Here is a 16521-nt window from a genome sequence, read left to right as displayed (position 1 = left end):
AGCCCCTTATACCTCTTGTAACCTCTATAGAGGCTGGGGAGTTGGCTAGTCCAACACCCTGTACCCTCTATCTCTTTATCAATTACTAAATGAGATGACTAGCCTCTATATTTAGCGTATCAACACTACACCTAGCCAAGGGATATCATTATCTATTAGCTCACTATATAGGGCTCAGTATTTTTATGTTCTGATGGTAGCGTGCCTATCCTTCCCTTTATTTCCCCACATTCGTCCTTCACACGTTCTATCGTTTTTAATATATATGGATTTGTGCGTTTCTATGTATATTTGTAAAATAAAGTTGTTTCTTATTTTCTGTTCACCATTACCTTGAATGATTTATACTTGAGGTAATTTTAGTGGGGTTGTATCCTACCTAATCTAGTTAGGTTACTTCCCCTTCCAAAAGTTTTGCACAGTCTGAGAAAAGGGACTGCATATAGGCAGCAAAACCACTACATTATGATGTAGTGGTTGTGGTGCCTAGAGTGTCCCTTTAACGCATTCACATGAAAGAAAAAATAGGTACACACAAATAATGAGTGGTGCTGTAAGCCACAAGTGTTTACATGGAGGGTAAGATTTATACATGCAAAACCTTTACATATCGACTCTTTTAATACATTGGGCTACGAATTCAGGTTTTTATCTTTAGGACTGTGGACAGCATGGTCTTGCTTTAGAAGCACCAAAAAGGAGTCTTTTATTAACATTTTCTTCTTTAATGAGGATTAACACTGAATCTAGTTTTGACATTTTAAGGAGTGACTGTCACATTTCAGATACAATCATTTTGATAACCATGCACAAAATACTAGCTATTACTCATGACATTTTTTTATTTTTTTTTAAATAACTAGATGACTGATTTCTTTAATGGTATATTAAATGAACATCAAAATTGCTTTGTGAAAAACATTGGCTTTAAAGCATACTTTGCTTTCATTTGTCATAGTTTAAGATACACTGGGAGAAATGCATCATCCACTCATGATCAAGTGATTGCAAGCATCAGGCCTTCAGTGATTAACGTAGGAACTCTGTTTATAAGATTTGCATTTATTGCCAATATAAAACCACAAGGAATATGGGAACATGAAGAAATTATAGCTCTCACAACCAGCTCAGTCAACAAAGAGGAGTTGGATTTATTTATAGTTGAGTTTGATATTTAAGTGAAGCTTATAATTGAATGAATATTAAAAATAGTTTTTCTTTAAAGGTTCAGCAAAACTTGAATACCTTTTCAACTTCTTGTTTAATCCAGTCTGGAACTGCTTCTTCATTCATATGCCATATAGGACAATTACTATGATGCACTGATGAACCAGAACTGTGCTGTGAAACACAAATAAATGAAAGAATGAATGAATGAATGAATGAATATACAAAGCAAGATTAAACTGAAAAATACTAGTCCCTGTTGCATAAGTTGAATATCATCGGACATTAAAACAAGAAAACAACGTTTTTTTTTGTTGTGGGAGTGCTCTATTTTTGCCCCTGCAAATAGTGCTGAAAGATTAAAATAGTTGGTATGAGCCGCACTGCGAGCTACGTACAAAGCCTTTGCTCCTCAACCAGGTGATGGCAACTGGATTCATGGGGCATTTGTAATTAGGACCAAATGTCAGTCTGTGCCATAGTGTATCAACTTTGGCACAAATCAAACTAAAGAAGAAAACAAGACCGTTTACAAACCAAGAACACAAGTATGAACCTTGCGCACCTAAAGATACAAGCCAAAAATGTGATAAAAAGTGACTTACTTGAAAAAATATTTGATCACATGAAAATTCTTATAAATGTAAAAACCAAACACAGAGCAGTAACGTTTATCACCTTCTATAACACAGCAAAGTAAGCACAATATGCACTCACATATATAAACTCCTATAATAAAACCCAAAGTCTTTGTATAGCGCCTTATAGATGTGATACCACTATAGGGATTCCCCATTCTGCGTCCGTAGCTCAGTGCCAGCTAGTGGTCACCTCCACCTCTCTCACAGGCTCATTCAGGGCCCGCTTGTAGCATGTCTCCCTTTGAACTGGTTTTATTTTTTGCAAGTGAATTAAATCTCGCTGCTGTCAGAACTATGGTGTCCCACAGGTGCCACAAAAAGGAGCACTGGATTGGACCATCAGTTCCAGAACCTGAGACAGTCGTGGGAGGGGGAGCGGAAGACAGTGCAGAGGGAGTCTCAATGCTGGAGAAAGTGTAAGTAAAAACATTTTTTTTCATGGACCTAAAACTAACTATGCCATAATGTACTATAGCATTATGAATACAGATTTGCTTTCCACTGCTGGTCTTAAAACCCTATCATGCTCAGAAAATTGGCGGCTGGGGCTGGTAGGACTTAAAATATCTGATGTACTGGGCTAGTGAGGCAACCACTTGCTAAACAGTTTATGTGGAATATAACTCCACTCAACCTCTTGCAGTGGTTGGCCGAGACAAATAACCGTTTCTATGGAATTCCCTTATCTTCTCTGTTAGACTTTCACCTAGTTTCCAATCCTTCAAAATATCATTGAAAACTCACTTTTTTAGGACAGCATATCAATTAAACTGCTAACAGCTTTCACTCCCCTTACCTTCATTCCTCTCCTGCAACTGTCATTAAAACACACACTGTCTTTTTACAGAGTAAAAAACAAACAAAACAAAGAAAAACACTGAAGCCCTCTGCAAAGAGTATTCTAGCAACCATAGATTTCTACCCTACCCTTACCTTTTGTGTCACTGTACCGCACTACCTCTAGCATGTAAGCTCGTCGAGCAGGGCCCTCAACCCCACAATTTCTGTCCGTCCATCTTGTCTGGTTTTAACTACGTGTCTGTCAGTCTACTCATTGTGAAAGGGAGGAGGAGAATAATAATAATCTAAGGCCATATAAGCTTAATCTCCATGAGTGCCCAGCACGTGACCCTTATGTAGATAAAAAAAAATAAAAAAATCACATGGTTATAAATGAGCGCTGCCACAATAGCGATAACATAATTGTTTTAATTTCTTCAATTTAAAAATTTTGAGAAAAGGTGCTGCATCTATATTAGGCAAGTGCAGCAAGCAGAATTTGGCATACATTAAATATAGCAGATTTCTGTTGAATAGCCCGCGTAATTATCTAACTGTATACTATTCCATTCTATCCTCTTTCTTAAGACCACACTTTCAAAGATTACAGTACTTTGGAAAGTTCACAGTCAGTGTTAACCCAGTTTTAATTTATTTAGTGATTAAAGGCTTGAGACAAGGACAACAGTCACGCTGCACATTTCTGCAGGGTTTGCTAGATCTTAGTGATAATATAGGCGCTAAATCCCAGTATAGGGTGTCAGTAACTTGGAGCTCAAGCAGGATGAATAAGAGAATACCGGCTGCAACAAAGCAAAATACAGAAAACCATAGCGGAACTGAACCACTCACTGCCACAGCTGCATGTGAGAAAATGAAAGTTAAATTTAATAGGGTTATTCGCTAAAGTGAGAATTGAAAATTAATTTAAAATTTAAGGCCAGATAGTTGAAATGGAAGCAAAATTGTCAGTTTGACTATTTTTACATTAAAGGAGCACTGGGGGCACCATAAAAAACTCATAGAAATTAAGTTGCTATGGTGCTAGGAGGTCACTGGGCACTTTCTTACCAGAAGGGGTTAAACCGTTCTTGAAAACATAGAATGTGACGGCAGATAAGAACCATTCGGCCCATCTAGTCTGCCCAGTTTTCTAAATACTTTCATTAGTCCCTGGCATTATCTTATAGTTAGGATAGCCTTATGCCTATCCCACGCATGCTTAAACTCCTTTACTGTGTTAACCTCTAGCACTTCAGCTGGAAGGCTATTCCATGCATCCACCACCCTCTCAGTAAAGTAATACTTCCTGATATTATTTTTAAACCTTTGTCCCTCTAATTTTAGACTATGTCCTCTTGTTGTGGTAGTTTTTCTTCTTTTAAATATAGTCTCCTCCTTTACTGTGTTGATTCCCTTTATGTATTTAAATGTTTCTATCATATCCCCCCTGTCTCGTCTTTCCACCAAGCTATACATGTTAAGATCCTTTAACCTTTCCTGGTAAGTTGTATCCTGCAATCCATGAACCAGTTTAGTAGCCCTTCTCTGAACTCTCTCTAAGGTATCAATATCCTTCTGAAGATATGGTCTCCAGTACTGTGTACAGTACTCCAAGTGAGGTCTCACCAGTGTTCTGTACAATGGCATGAGCACTTCCCTCTTTCTACTGCTAATACCTCTCCCTATACAACCAAGCATTCTGCTAGCATTTCCTGCTGCTCTATTACATTGTCTGCCTACCTTTAAGTCCTCAGAATTAATCACCCCTAAATCCCTTTCCTCAATCGCAAAGCAATCGAAAAGCAATCGACTTTTGAAATTGACTATCAGGAACAGCAGAATGTGTCAGGTAATTGCACACAAATAGAGCTGCAAAACATTGCACATTTCCTTACAATATTAGTAACATAAAGTAAAAGAGCTGTTTGGCTGAAACCAACAATAGCCCAAGAAGGGAATATTGGAAACCAAAAAGCAGGGGGCATAAATAAATAACAGGACAGTGGCAACCATTATTAGGTTATTCAAGTAGGATGGTAGTGATCCAAATGACAGTAAATCACTCTACTGCCCCCTGCTGCACCCCACACAGCCAACAGGAACTAATAGATTTCAAATAGGGCAGAGAAGAGCGGTTAAAAACAAACTGCTCCAAATTGCTCACTTCACTGGCGGTTGCCATCTTCAAACAGTCGTATTGTAAAAACAATAAATCCTAGAGCAATGAGCTTTGTATTGTGAGATTCACAAGACCCAGACCTACTTTTGATGCATAGTAGGTCTCTGAAATATTAACAATAAAGGCACAGTCGCAGTTTAGATATTGCCCTTCAAATTTGAGCTGGCTAGAGTGGAGTTTCAATGAATTTCAATGGACGACGTGAGTTGCAAACAAATGGTCATATTGTGAAAACTATCTGGACGATGGCTTAGCCATGGACATGTTTAGCGGCAGCAGGGATAACTGAACTTTTTGATATAAGATTTGTGTAGGTGGGCTTGAAAATGAGGGAGTGGTAACAGTTTAGAAATCATGTCCTGATTTTTCAGCTTTTGCCAGCTCCCACTCTAGTTTTGAACATTTCGCCATTCATTCCTATGGGACCAATTTCGCCACAAAAACGACGATATTTTGTGAACCATTCGGTGAAACGTTCCACAAAGTAATAGCACACCAATCGGGAACAATCCGCATGTTTCGGTATATTACTGTCTATGTAGTGTAAAAACTGTGGGAGGAGTTAGGGTGGTAAATTTGGCTATAATAATAAGAATAATATATATGTGAGATAACAGTAAGTGGTCTTGCTATGCAAAAACACTTAATAAAGTGCTGGATGGTCCTACATATGTATGGGCATCACAAATGTGGCAGGATATAACAACAGAATTGCTCTGATTGATACTGGAGCACATAATATTGTGTGTTTCCTCCACTATCACTAGATATTATACCCAGGATACATTCCAACTCCTGTGTAAGAAAAAAGAAACACGTACAGGGACTCCTTTTCAAACTGCCTCCACAACTGTTGCCTGGCTACAGCCTTTAATTAGGGATTATTCTAGCTTCCAGTGAACGAATAATCTAAATTTCATTAAAGACAGGAGGCAAATATTTGCTTATCTTTCTTTACTGTAACTCCCAGCAGCAAAGAAGTAGTTAACAAGATTGTAAAAAAATTCAACCAATCATAACACATCATACAACAATATAGTGCCATCAGACTCCTCCCACTTCCTCTTTCTTGGTGGTGCCGATCAGCGGTAGTAGTAGAGTACATGTAAACTGGAAACATTCTGGAACCATAATTCCAGTGTGCAAGAAATCAACCATGTAAACGTGTAGTCGAGCAGAAGGAGAGAAGAAGAGAAAACTTGTGAAAGTATGGTCTCTTACGTAAGAGAAAAACATAAGTACGCACTTAAGTGATAGTTCCGATTATTTGATAGGGTTAAAAGACCATAATGATAAAATGCGGTATAGTGCTAGGTTGTACCAGATTAACATTAAACCGTATACTTATAACAACCAATTTGCAAGAGGATGTGCATGCAATAGTAATAGGAAAAAGAGAAACTTACCCTAGGGGTGGGTTCCATAGTGAACAAAGGGAGGGAAAATATTCGCCTCCTGTCTTTAATAAAATTTAGATTATTCGTTAACTGTAAACTAGAATAATCCCTAATTTTATGGCAAGACAGGATGCTTCATATTTGCTGTTTTAACGCTCTTGAATAAAAGAACAAGCTGCATGTGACGTACGTTTAAAATAAAAGGTTCGAAAGGTAGATTCTCTTGACCAATCTGCGGCGGATAAAATATCCGCCAAGGAGCTGCCCGCATGAAAGGCAGAGGATGCGGCTGCTCCTCTAACGGAGTGGGCACCAAATGATTGATCGACCCCTGCTTGGGTAAGCAACCATCTTATCCAGCGTGAGATCGTGGGGCAAGAGACCGGTTTGTGAGGTCTAACGTCGGAGACAAAAAGAGGACCAAGCAGGGGCACGTAGAGAGTTTGTGTTCTCAATGTTACAACGGGTACACAGGGCTATACAGAGAGACGGTCTGTCTGGAAAGTATGGATAAAATACTGAGGAAGAATTAGTCTTAGTGCGTCTAGTAATAGTAAATCTGACACTGTCTGGTGCGAAGGTCACAGCATGAGAGTCAAAGGCCTGAACGCCTGAAACTCTGCGGAAGGACACCAGGCACAGGAGCAGGGCCAATTTCGCAGAGAGTTGGCGTAGGGATAAAGCCTCGTTAGACGGCCAGGAATCCAAAAGTTCGAAAACCTTAGAAATATCCCAGAAGTTAGAGTATTTAGCCGCAGATGGCCTCGTCAAACGTATGCCTCGTAGGAGTCTGCACACGGACGGCTGTTTCCCAACCAAGGAATTATCAATAGTGTCATGGGCTGCCGAAATGGCGGAGCGCAAAATATTAATCGATCGGTATGATTTACCTTGATCGAAAAGGGATGATAAAAAATTTCAAATTGGTGAAAGAGGTGCTGAAACGGGATCGAGGTCCCTTTCCAGACACCAGCTGACCCAAACCCGCCATGCGGAGAGGCAGGTTCGTCTGGTTCCTGGAGCCCACGAATCCCACAGGAGCGTCTGAGCAGTGCGTGAAAGTCCCGCGACATGCAAGGCTCCCCTGAAACTGTCCAAGCTACCAATTGGAGATAGCCCTGTAGGGCGAGTGGATGGTAATCGCCCGTTGGGTTCCTGAGGACCCGAAGGGAGCGAGGTAGTAGGATTGGGTAGTCTAGTGATAGATCCAGGAGGGTGGGGAACCAAGTCTGGGCCCTCCATAGTGGAGTGAATATTACTATCTTAGCCATTTGTGCTTTGACCCGGTGAAGGGTCCGTTGAATCATCGAGAAAGGGGGGAAGGCATAGGCTCCTCTCCGTGGCCAAGGTTGCAGAAAAGCGTCGACAGCCAGGGATAGAGGGTCTGGTCGCCAGCTGAAAAAATCGTCTGTTTGACGGTTCAGGCGAGATGCAAAGAGATCGAGCATGAGGGGCCCCTGTAATAGACGAATGTGGTGAAACAGGAAGGGGTCTAATTGCCAATCGCTGGCATCCCTCCAATGACGTGAAAACCAGTCTGCGACTAGGTTGTCGGGTCCTGGGAGATATTCCGCTCGAATGGACAGATTCCTGTCCAGGCAGAATTGATACAGATCTTTGGTGAGATCGGACAGCAGTTTGGATTTGAAACCTCTGAGGCGGTTTACATACCGCACTGCGGAGATGCTGTCCATCCGAAGTACCAGGGAGCAGTTGGACGCGTTCTTGGCAAAGCTGTGGATCGCGAAGGATCCAGCAATGAGTTTGAGACAATTTATATGGAGTGCCTGTTCTTAAGGGGACATAATCAGGGCCATAATCAGGATATCGTCTAGATATATGATGGAGCGTACTCCTTGAGAACGGAGTAGAGCTATGACTGGCTTCATTAACTTGGTGAAACACCAAGGGGCGGAGCAAAGTCCGAAAGGAAGGCAGGTGAACTGCCAAACTTCGTTTTGCCAGAGAAATTGCAGGAAAGCACGATGACTTGGTGCGATAGGGACCGTGAGGTAAGCATCCTTAAGATCAAATCTGGAGAACCAGTCTCCCACGCAGAGTAGGTCCCTGAGAAGATGGATACCTTCCATCTTGAAATGACGCTATGTGATAATTTGGTTCAGTGCTTTGAGGTTGATAATAGGACGGTGGTCTCCTGTCTTTTTCCTTACTAGGAAAATGTTGCTGATGAAGGTGAGAGGGAAAGGCGAAGGTTCGTTCGCCCCTTTGTCTAGTAGTTTGTGTAACTGTTAATTTAAGGTTAGTTTGTCTGCTTTCGACATCTCTAGAGGTGTCGGAGGAAAGTTTTGAATGGGGTGTGTAAGGAAAGCTATCTTGAAACCCCTGACTGTATGAAGGATCCAGTGATCCTGAGAAAGTAGTTTCCACTGTTGGAAAAAAAAAGGGTTAATCGACAAGCAATTGGTACATTTTTTAAATAAGTAAGGTCCATTACCTGAAGCAGTGCGTCCGAGCAAGGATCCTGAACCACGTCCTCGGATGGAGCCTCTGGTGTTGAAGAGCTGTCTGTGATAGGGTCGGTGGGTCCTGAGGACCAATAGTCAGTGGGTCGGGGTCTGTAGCCTGCAAAGGCTGCTCTACTGGTAGCTCGACCCCTGAAGCGACCAGCTCTCCCAGAAAAATGATGTGTTTGGGACCGGAAAACCCTGCGTAATGAGGACTGGGCTTTATTTAGAGTAGTAAAAACCGAGACATGCTTAAAGAGGTCTCGCCTAAACTTGTCGCCGAATAGACCATCGGCTTCTGGCCCCAACTCTTAAGAGCTTAAATCTACCAATTTGGCATTAATTTTATAGAGTGCTGCTTTCTGTCTCTCTACCGACATTGCCACATTGGCGTTGCCCAATAGGCATAGAGCTCGCTGAGCCCATTTTCTTACGGTGTGTGGGTCAAATTCACCGCTAGTGAGTGCCTCATCTGCCAGGATAAAAATCTGGATTATAGGACCTGAAATGTCCAGAAGTTTGTCTTGGGCCGTTTTTAACCCTTGTTCGATACCCTTACGAGGGTCTTTGCCAGATTTGGTTAAATAAGTGACCAGCATAGGGTCAAATTCAGGGGTAGAGGTAACTTTGCCTGGAATAGTGGGTCTTGGGCACTCAGCCCTTAATTTATTTCTAATCTCTTTCTCAAGGGGCTTGCGAAGCCACATTTTGCAGAAAATGGCAATATGATCAGGAGGGGCCCATTCTGCAGATCGTGGGTGACGAATCGCCCTTGGATCAAACAAGGGGAGGCCTGAAGCATCCAGAAGGATGTCTGAGGCAGGCTCTTTAGATGAAGGGGCACTTTTAGTATCCTGATTGAGAAAAGTTTCCTTAACAAACTCCGATGCTGAGGAATCCTGGGGCACATTCGCCGTGGAATCCTCATCAGAGTACGTGGGGTCATAATCATTTAAAATATGGCCTGCTAGTCGGGAAGTAGATCCCTCAAGGGGATCTGCAGTATCCTGCATGGTGTGAGGCAGAGAATATTTCAAAACTTGGGCAGGAGCTTTGCCTTTGCCCGCCGTAGCACTATTCCCTTTCCAGGGTCTTTTGCGCGGGGCATTTTCCTGGTCAGAAAGATGGGAGTCCTCTGAGTCAGAGGGTAGGTGTGTAGAGGGATGAACCTCTGGAGCAGTATGCTCATGATAGGCTGCCAAAGCCTTGGGAATGGACTCCGCAATGGTGGAGAAGAGCCATTCCCGAAGTTCTGCAGAGATTGCAGGGTCTTGGCGATCTGACATAATTTAATTAGTGTTTAGAAAATTATTAGAGAGAAACTGGCAGATTGAAATTACAAATAGTTGATATTAATTTATATTAGTCCTGTTTGGCAGTAAAACAATGAGGCAACTCAGCTAGAGTATTGGGAAAGAGTGGGGGTCACCCACTATGCGTATTAAATCACTAATGTGGATAGTGACTATTATGGGGTCACCCAGTAGATAAGGTGGTGTTCTACCACTTAGATCTTAAGTAATAGGTATAAATATATATATATAATAATCAAAATGGTGGGGGTCACCCACTAGTACTGAAGCAGCTTTGGTGATAACTAATATAGTATAGCTGTGTAATGGTAAGTGGAGATTACCCACAATATAGAAAAATATATGGTGATAAGTGGGGGTCACCCACAGAAATAAACAAGGTGGGGGTCACCCACAATACAGAAACAGATATATAGTGATAAGTGGGGGTCACCCACAGAATAATAAGGTGGTGTCAGCCACACAGTAAATTGTAATAATGTAAAGGTAGATTATAAACAACTATTGTTTTATTAATAAAAAAAACAGGGAGGGGGTCACCCAAACAGTTTGAGAAGGCTGATCTTGAGCAAGGTACCTGCAAGAGTATAAAAAGAAAAAGAGATCAAACTTCTGATCCAAATGGGTACAAACCAACAAAACCCTTAATGAAAGGGTTAACTTGTTTGGGAGACTTACCTTCTGAAAGGGCTATAATAGTGCCCACGGAAGAATCCTCTGTCAGGAGCCGCGGAGTCCGGCGAAAGAGGGGGCGGCGCCGTCCACAAAGGGCGGGAAACGAAAAAGGGCGCGAAGGCTGCAATGAAAGGTAACGGACTCCAGGGAGATTGAGTCCGTTACTGAGTAGATTCCCCTGATGGAATGGGAAGGAAATAACCCGGCGGGCCGTTTCTGTAGTCAAATAAGAGAATGGCCCGCGGGAATTGAATATTTAAACTAAATTAAAGGTGCAAAAACCCTTTGTAAAAGAGATCAGAAGAAACCAATAAAATATAGATATATACATCAAAAAAGGTTCTAGGGAACAAATCATAACATGTATTCCATTGAGCACAAGCGACATGCTTCAATGCAACATGTGTCTTGATATTTGGAGCAAGGATTTAATTAAAATAGCAATAATAGACATATTCATGTAAAATATTATGAAACAATTAATTACAAGATAAAAAATAATTAATGAGGCTAGGCAACGTAATTAGAATAGACTCACCTGGGAGGCAAGCAGCAAAAAAAAGAGGAAGTGGGAGGAGTCTGATGGCACTATATTGTTGTATGATGTGTTATGATTGGTTGAATTTTTTTACAATCTTGTTAACTACTTCTTTGCTGCTTGGAGTTACAGTAAAGAAAGATAAGCAAATATGAAGCCTCCTGTCGTGCCATAAAATTCCTTCTCTCACTCATTACTGATATGCCTACCAAGGTGATGTGAAGAGTGAGACATGGTCTCTCACTTGGGAGAATGTGGGCAAGAGATCGTTGTTGGCATCTACATTATACTATGGATGCAGGGATTTAACTCATATCATACTCCCAGTGCTAAAATGAGAATAAAACCTCACTATTAATAGTGTCAAGTAACACTGTGCTGTCCAATAAGACAACAAGCATATCAGGTATTATGTGTAGACAGACAGACAAATTCTACGCGATACAAGACAAGGTAAGACATCATGTCCAGTGCATGCGTTAGAGTGCTAAACATATACCAATTAAAAAGTAAATACTGTGATTAAAAAAACTATTTTTTACTGATGCATGAATCTAAGAGATCCAATCTAGTGAGGCAACCACTTGCTAAACAGTTTATGTGGAATATAACCCCACTCAACCTCTTGCAGTGGTTAGTCGAGACAAATTATCGTTTCTATGGAATTCCCTTAGTTTCTCCGTTAAACTTTCACCTAGTCTCCAATCCTTCAAAAAATCATTGAAAACTCACTATTTATGATGTGGAATCCTCTTCTGACTAGTTTGATGTTCTACACAGATATTGGGGTCCATTGGGGTCAATTGCTTGCACATTTATTATAGTGGTTACATCGTGTGTATGTTTATGCAACGTACCAAAGCTTGTGAAAAGGCATTCTTTAAATGAACTGGTAATTGGGGAATCAAGTGAGAGACACCATGTATATAAAAACAGTGAAGCAAATCACTTATCTTATAGCAATTTCTTATCTTATAGTATTTATAATATTTTAAGAGATTTCAAATGCCACTTTCTGGAAAAAGTAGCATACCGGTAGTTTACATTTTGTTCAAACCAGTGACAGGCACTAAAGGCACTTCTTTAACCCCTTAAGGACCGGACTGTTTTTGCGATGTTGTACATTTGCGACCAGGCATCTTTTTACACTTTTGTGGTGTTTGTGTTTAGCTGTAATTTTCCGCTCTCTCATTTACTGTTCCCATACAAATTATATATTGGGTTTTTTTCAGGACAAAAGGGGCTTTCTTTACATACCATTATTTATATAATCTCATGTAATTTAATTTTTAAAAAAATGAAAAAATAGGATGAAAAATTGAAACAAAATACACGTTTTTTTTACTTTTATGTGAAAAATCTTTTACTCATCTACAAAAGCGAATGAAAAAAACTGCTAAATAGATTCAAAATTTTGTCCTGAGTTTAAAAATACCCAGTGTTTACATGCTTTTTGCTATTTTTTTGCATGTTATAGGGCTATAAGTACAAGTAGGATATATTGCGGTTTCAAAACATACATTTTTAAAATGTATCAATAGTGACATTGTAACACTATTATCTGTCATAAGTCGCTGAATAACACCCCACATGTACATATTTTTTTTAAAGTAGACAACCCAGGGTATTCAATATGGGGTATGTCCAGACTTTTTTAGTAGCCAGTTAGTCGCAAACACTGGCCAAAGTTAGCGTTCATATTTGTTTGTGTGTGAAAAAAGTAAAAAACTAAATTGAACGCTAATTTTGGCCAGTGTTTGTGACTAAGTGGTTACTAAAAAAGACTGGACCTACCCCATTTGCAATACCTTGGGTTGTCTTCTTTTGCAAATGGTATGCCATCATGGGGGTAATTCTCATTCCTGGGCTACCATACGCTCTCAAAGGCAACGTAACCAACCTGGCCATTTTCAATGTAAAAATATTTGACCCATATATTTGACCCTGTAACTTTCAAAAACGCTATAAAACCTGTACATGGGGGTTACTGTTATACTCAGGAGACTTTGCTGAACACAAATATTAGTGTTTCAAAACTGGAAAATGTATCACAACAATTATATCATCAGTAAAAGTGCTGTTTGTGTGTGAAAAATGCAAAAAAAGTCACTTTCACTGACAATATCATCGCTGTGATATGTTTTACTGTTTTGAATCACTAATATTTGTGTTCAGCGAAGTCTCCCGAGTAAAACAGTACCCCCATGTACAGGTTTTAGGGTGTCGTAGAACGTTACAGGGTAAAATACAGTGATAGCAAATTAAATTCTCTGGACTTTCGGCCTGGGTTGGCAGGCAGGTCCCTTAAATTGCAATCAATAAAATAACTTAATAATGTAAAAATATTACATAAATACGCACGTAGAATTTAAATATATATGCATATTTATATATTTGAAGTCTACGTGTATATTTATATAATTATTTATGTAATTTTGTATATGGACATATGAATAGTTCGTATTCTTTTTATTTATTTATGTATACATAGATATATATACAATTTCATTCTAAGTGTATTTTGATATAAATATATATATATATATATATATATTAATATCAAAATACAGTTAGAATAAAATTTCGTATAGATATATAATTTTTTTTAAAATTTTTATTATTATTTTTACATGTTTAATTTAATTTAAATTACTTATTTGTATTTTGTAATAATATATATATACAATATATATAGTTATTATATATATATTATATATACGTGTGTAATTTAATTATAAGTGTATTTTTATATTAATATATGTACATATTAATATAAAAATACACTTAGCATGACATTATATATATGATATATAGACATATATTATATAGGTATAATATATGTCTATATATCATATATATATATGCACATATATAATAATAATAATTTTTTATTAACTATAACTTTAATTTTTTTTTTGATTTTACACATGCAGGGAGACTGCCTGTCAGCACAGGCAGTCCCCCTGCAAGCAGACACATGGACACCTATTGTGACCATGTGGTCGCCCTGTTGGGCGATCACATGGCCACAGGGGTCCTAATTCGCCATGGGGAGACTGTCTGGGCTGCAGGCAGTCTCCCCACAACGGGAGCACCGCCGATCGCCGCCGGGGGAACGACGGCGATCGGGTAAGTACATTTTAAATTTAGGACGGTTCAGGACCGTCGTCGGTCGGCAATGGAAAAATGCCGATGACGGTCCTGAACCGTCCTACGTCCTTAAGGGGTTAATCGAAGACTTGTGATTTTCAAATGTCTTTATGTTCAATACCATCACGCACTGCATGACGACATCAAATGCATCCAACACTTCTCATAGAAAAGCACTAGCTTCAGTGCTTCTCGTGAGTACCTTTGGATTTGCACAGTGATTGCATGTGCTGTTGGTCCCCGATGGTTCTCTATTATAAGTTATGGATAGCATAAAGTATCAAGTGTAATGATCTCAGAGTAGTTTTTTGTTGTTGTTATTGTTGCTCCCCCCCCCCCACAATTGTATAATTAAATGTGTGAGAGGGGACCAAATCTATGAGAATAGAAAAAAAAAGGGAGACCTGAAAGTTAAAGGGACACTATAGTCACCTGAACAACTTTAGCTTAATGAAGCAGTTTTGGTGTATAGATCATGCCCCTGCAGCCTCACTGCTCAATCCTCTGCCATTTAGGAGTTAAATCCCTTTGTTTATGAACCCTAGTCACACCTCCCTCCATGTGACTTGCACAGCCTTCCATAAACACTTCCTGTAAAGAGAGCCCTATTTAGGCTTTCTTTATTGCAAGTTCTGTTTAATTAAGATTTTCTTATCCCCTGCTATGTTAATAGCTTGCTAGACCCTGCAAGAGCCTCCTGTATGTGATTAAAGTCCAATTTAGAGATTGAGATACAATTATTTAAGGTAAATTACATCTGCTTGAAAGTGAAACCAGTTTGTTTTTCATGCAGGCTCTGTCAATCATAGCCAGGGGAGGTGTGACTAGGGCTGCATAAACAGAAACAAAGTGATTTAACTCCTAAATGACAGTGAATTGAGCAGTGAAATTGCAGGGGAATGATCTATACACTAAAACTGCTTTATTTAGCTAAAGTAATTTAGGTCACTATAGTGTTCCTTTAAAAATAAATTGATTTATAAAACTAAGAGTGTTCCGTTAACATTTGTAAACATTCAGCAGATTTTATGGGAAAAAATTACATAAATAAATAATTGATTTTGACCTACATGCAGTTGAACTCATGTGCAAATGCTTTTCAAAGGAACACATCTAAACCTTCTTACATTTCTTGATTTCAACATCAATTAAAATCACAGAATTTTAAAAATGATTTGAAAATAAGCAGCCAGTCAGAGAAACTCTTTTCAACTTGATTATTAAAACAAATTTACAGCTGAACCATTAAAATATTAACTAAACATGTAGATAGCTGTTAATGCTTACTTGATTTACTTTTTAAAAGGGAAATCAACATGTTTTAGAAGTCACGGTGATTAATGGATTTTAGGATGCTAAATTTGATTTTGGCCTTCGCTTGACAAATTCAGAAAAAACACAGCCATGGTTAATATAATTTTACTGCAGTTTTGTTCCCAGATATTTAATAGAGATTAATTTTAAAAGTATTCACTGTGAAATAAACTCACGTCTAAATAACATAGCATTCAATTCATTTATATATCACGGTGTTGCAGATTTTGCAACGAACCATACTTCAAGAATCACATACCTAAAGTAGTTCTTTATTAAAAGGTAATTTCTCTATATATTTTGCTAAATAACTCACACCAGGAAGTTCTGAATGAACTGCACGACTTTCTGTAAATAGTGAATGTATAAAACAAAAAGGGTTACAAAACGTTCAATATAAGTAACAGGGTTAACAAAAAGTTAAATATAAGTGGACTTCACAGTGTTAAAGGATGGTTGGAACTGGCCTTCAAATAGAATATTCTACATATATAATATGTACAGGGGAGGGCTGGCAGCCTTAGGCCTGGGGGGCAAAACCAGTCAAGTGGCCCATTGCGCCACCAAATGCCCACCTTTTCCTGGTTTTATAACGGATATTGATGTTATACTAATCGGTAGCTCTTTGCCATACCCGCTCCTTCACGGCTCTGACTTTCAATGTTGTCAGAGCACAGGCTGAGAATCTCTGAGAATGTGCTCTGACTCACTAACTGAGCGCCGGAACCACGAGGGAGAGGATATGATCTGACTGCACCTACTGCTGGTGCGCACCAGTTGACCACCAGCGAATCGTTTAAATTAAATATGCTGGCGTACCCAACTTGTGAGCTGTGTTGGCCGCCGGGTGCCTCTGTTGTCATGGCACCCTGCGTGACCGCACAGCTTGCACACCCCAA

General features: G+C 39.4%; 1 protein-coding gene across 2 annotated transcripts in view; it reads right to left on the bottom strand.

The window, feature by feature from the left end:
- RNF180 (ring finger protein 180) overlaps positions 1–16521 on the bottom strand; it is a 152350-nt gene that overhangs the window by 117192 nt on the left and 18637 nt on the right. For both annotated transcript variants that reach the window (XM_063454062.1, XM_063454061.1), the window contains exon 3: positions 1246–1341. In XM_063454062.1, the coding sequence (XP_063310132.1) occupies positions 1246–1341 (96 nt within the window). The remainder of the gene's footprint in view (positions 1–1245; positions 1342–16521) is intronic.

Source organism: Pelobates fuscus, chromosome 5 (assembly GCF_036172605.1).
Source record: "Pelobates fuscus isolate aPelFus1 chromosome 5, aPelFus1.pri, whole genome shotgun sequence".
NCBI lineage: Eukaryota > Metazoa > Chordata > Amphibia > Anura > Pelobatidae > Pelobates > Pelobates fuscus.
The sequence above is the reverse complement of the archived record's forward strand: the minus strand, read 5'-3'. Positions and strand labels throughout refer to the sequence as shown.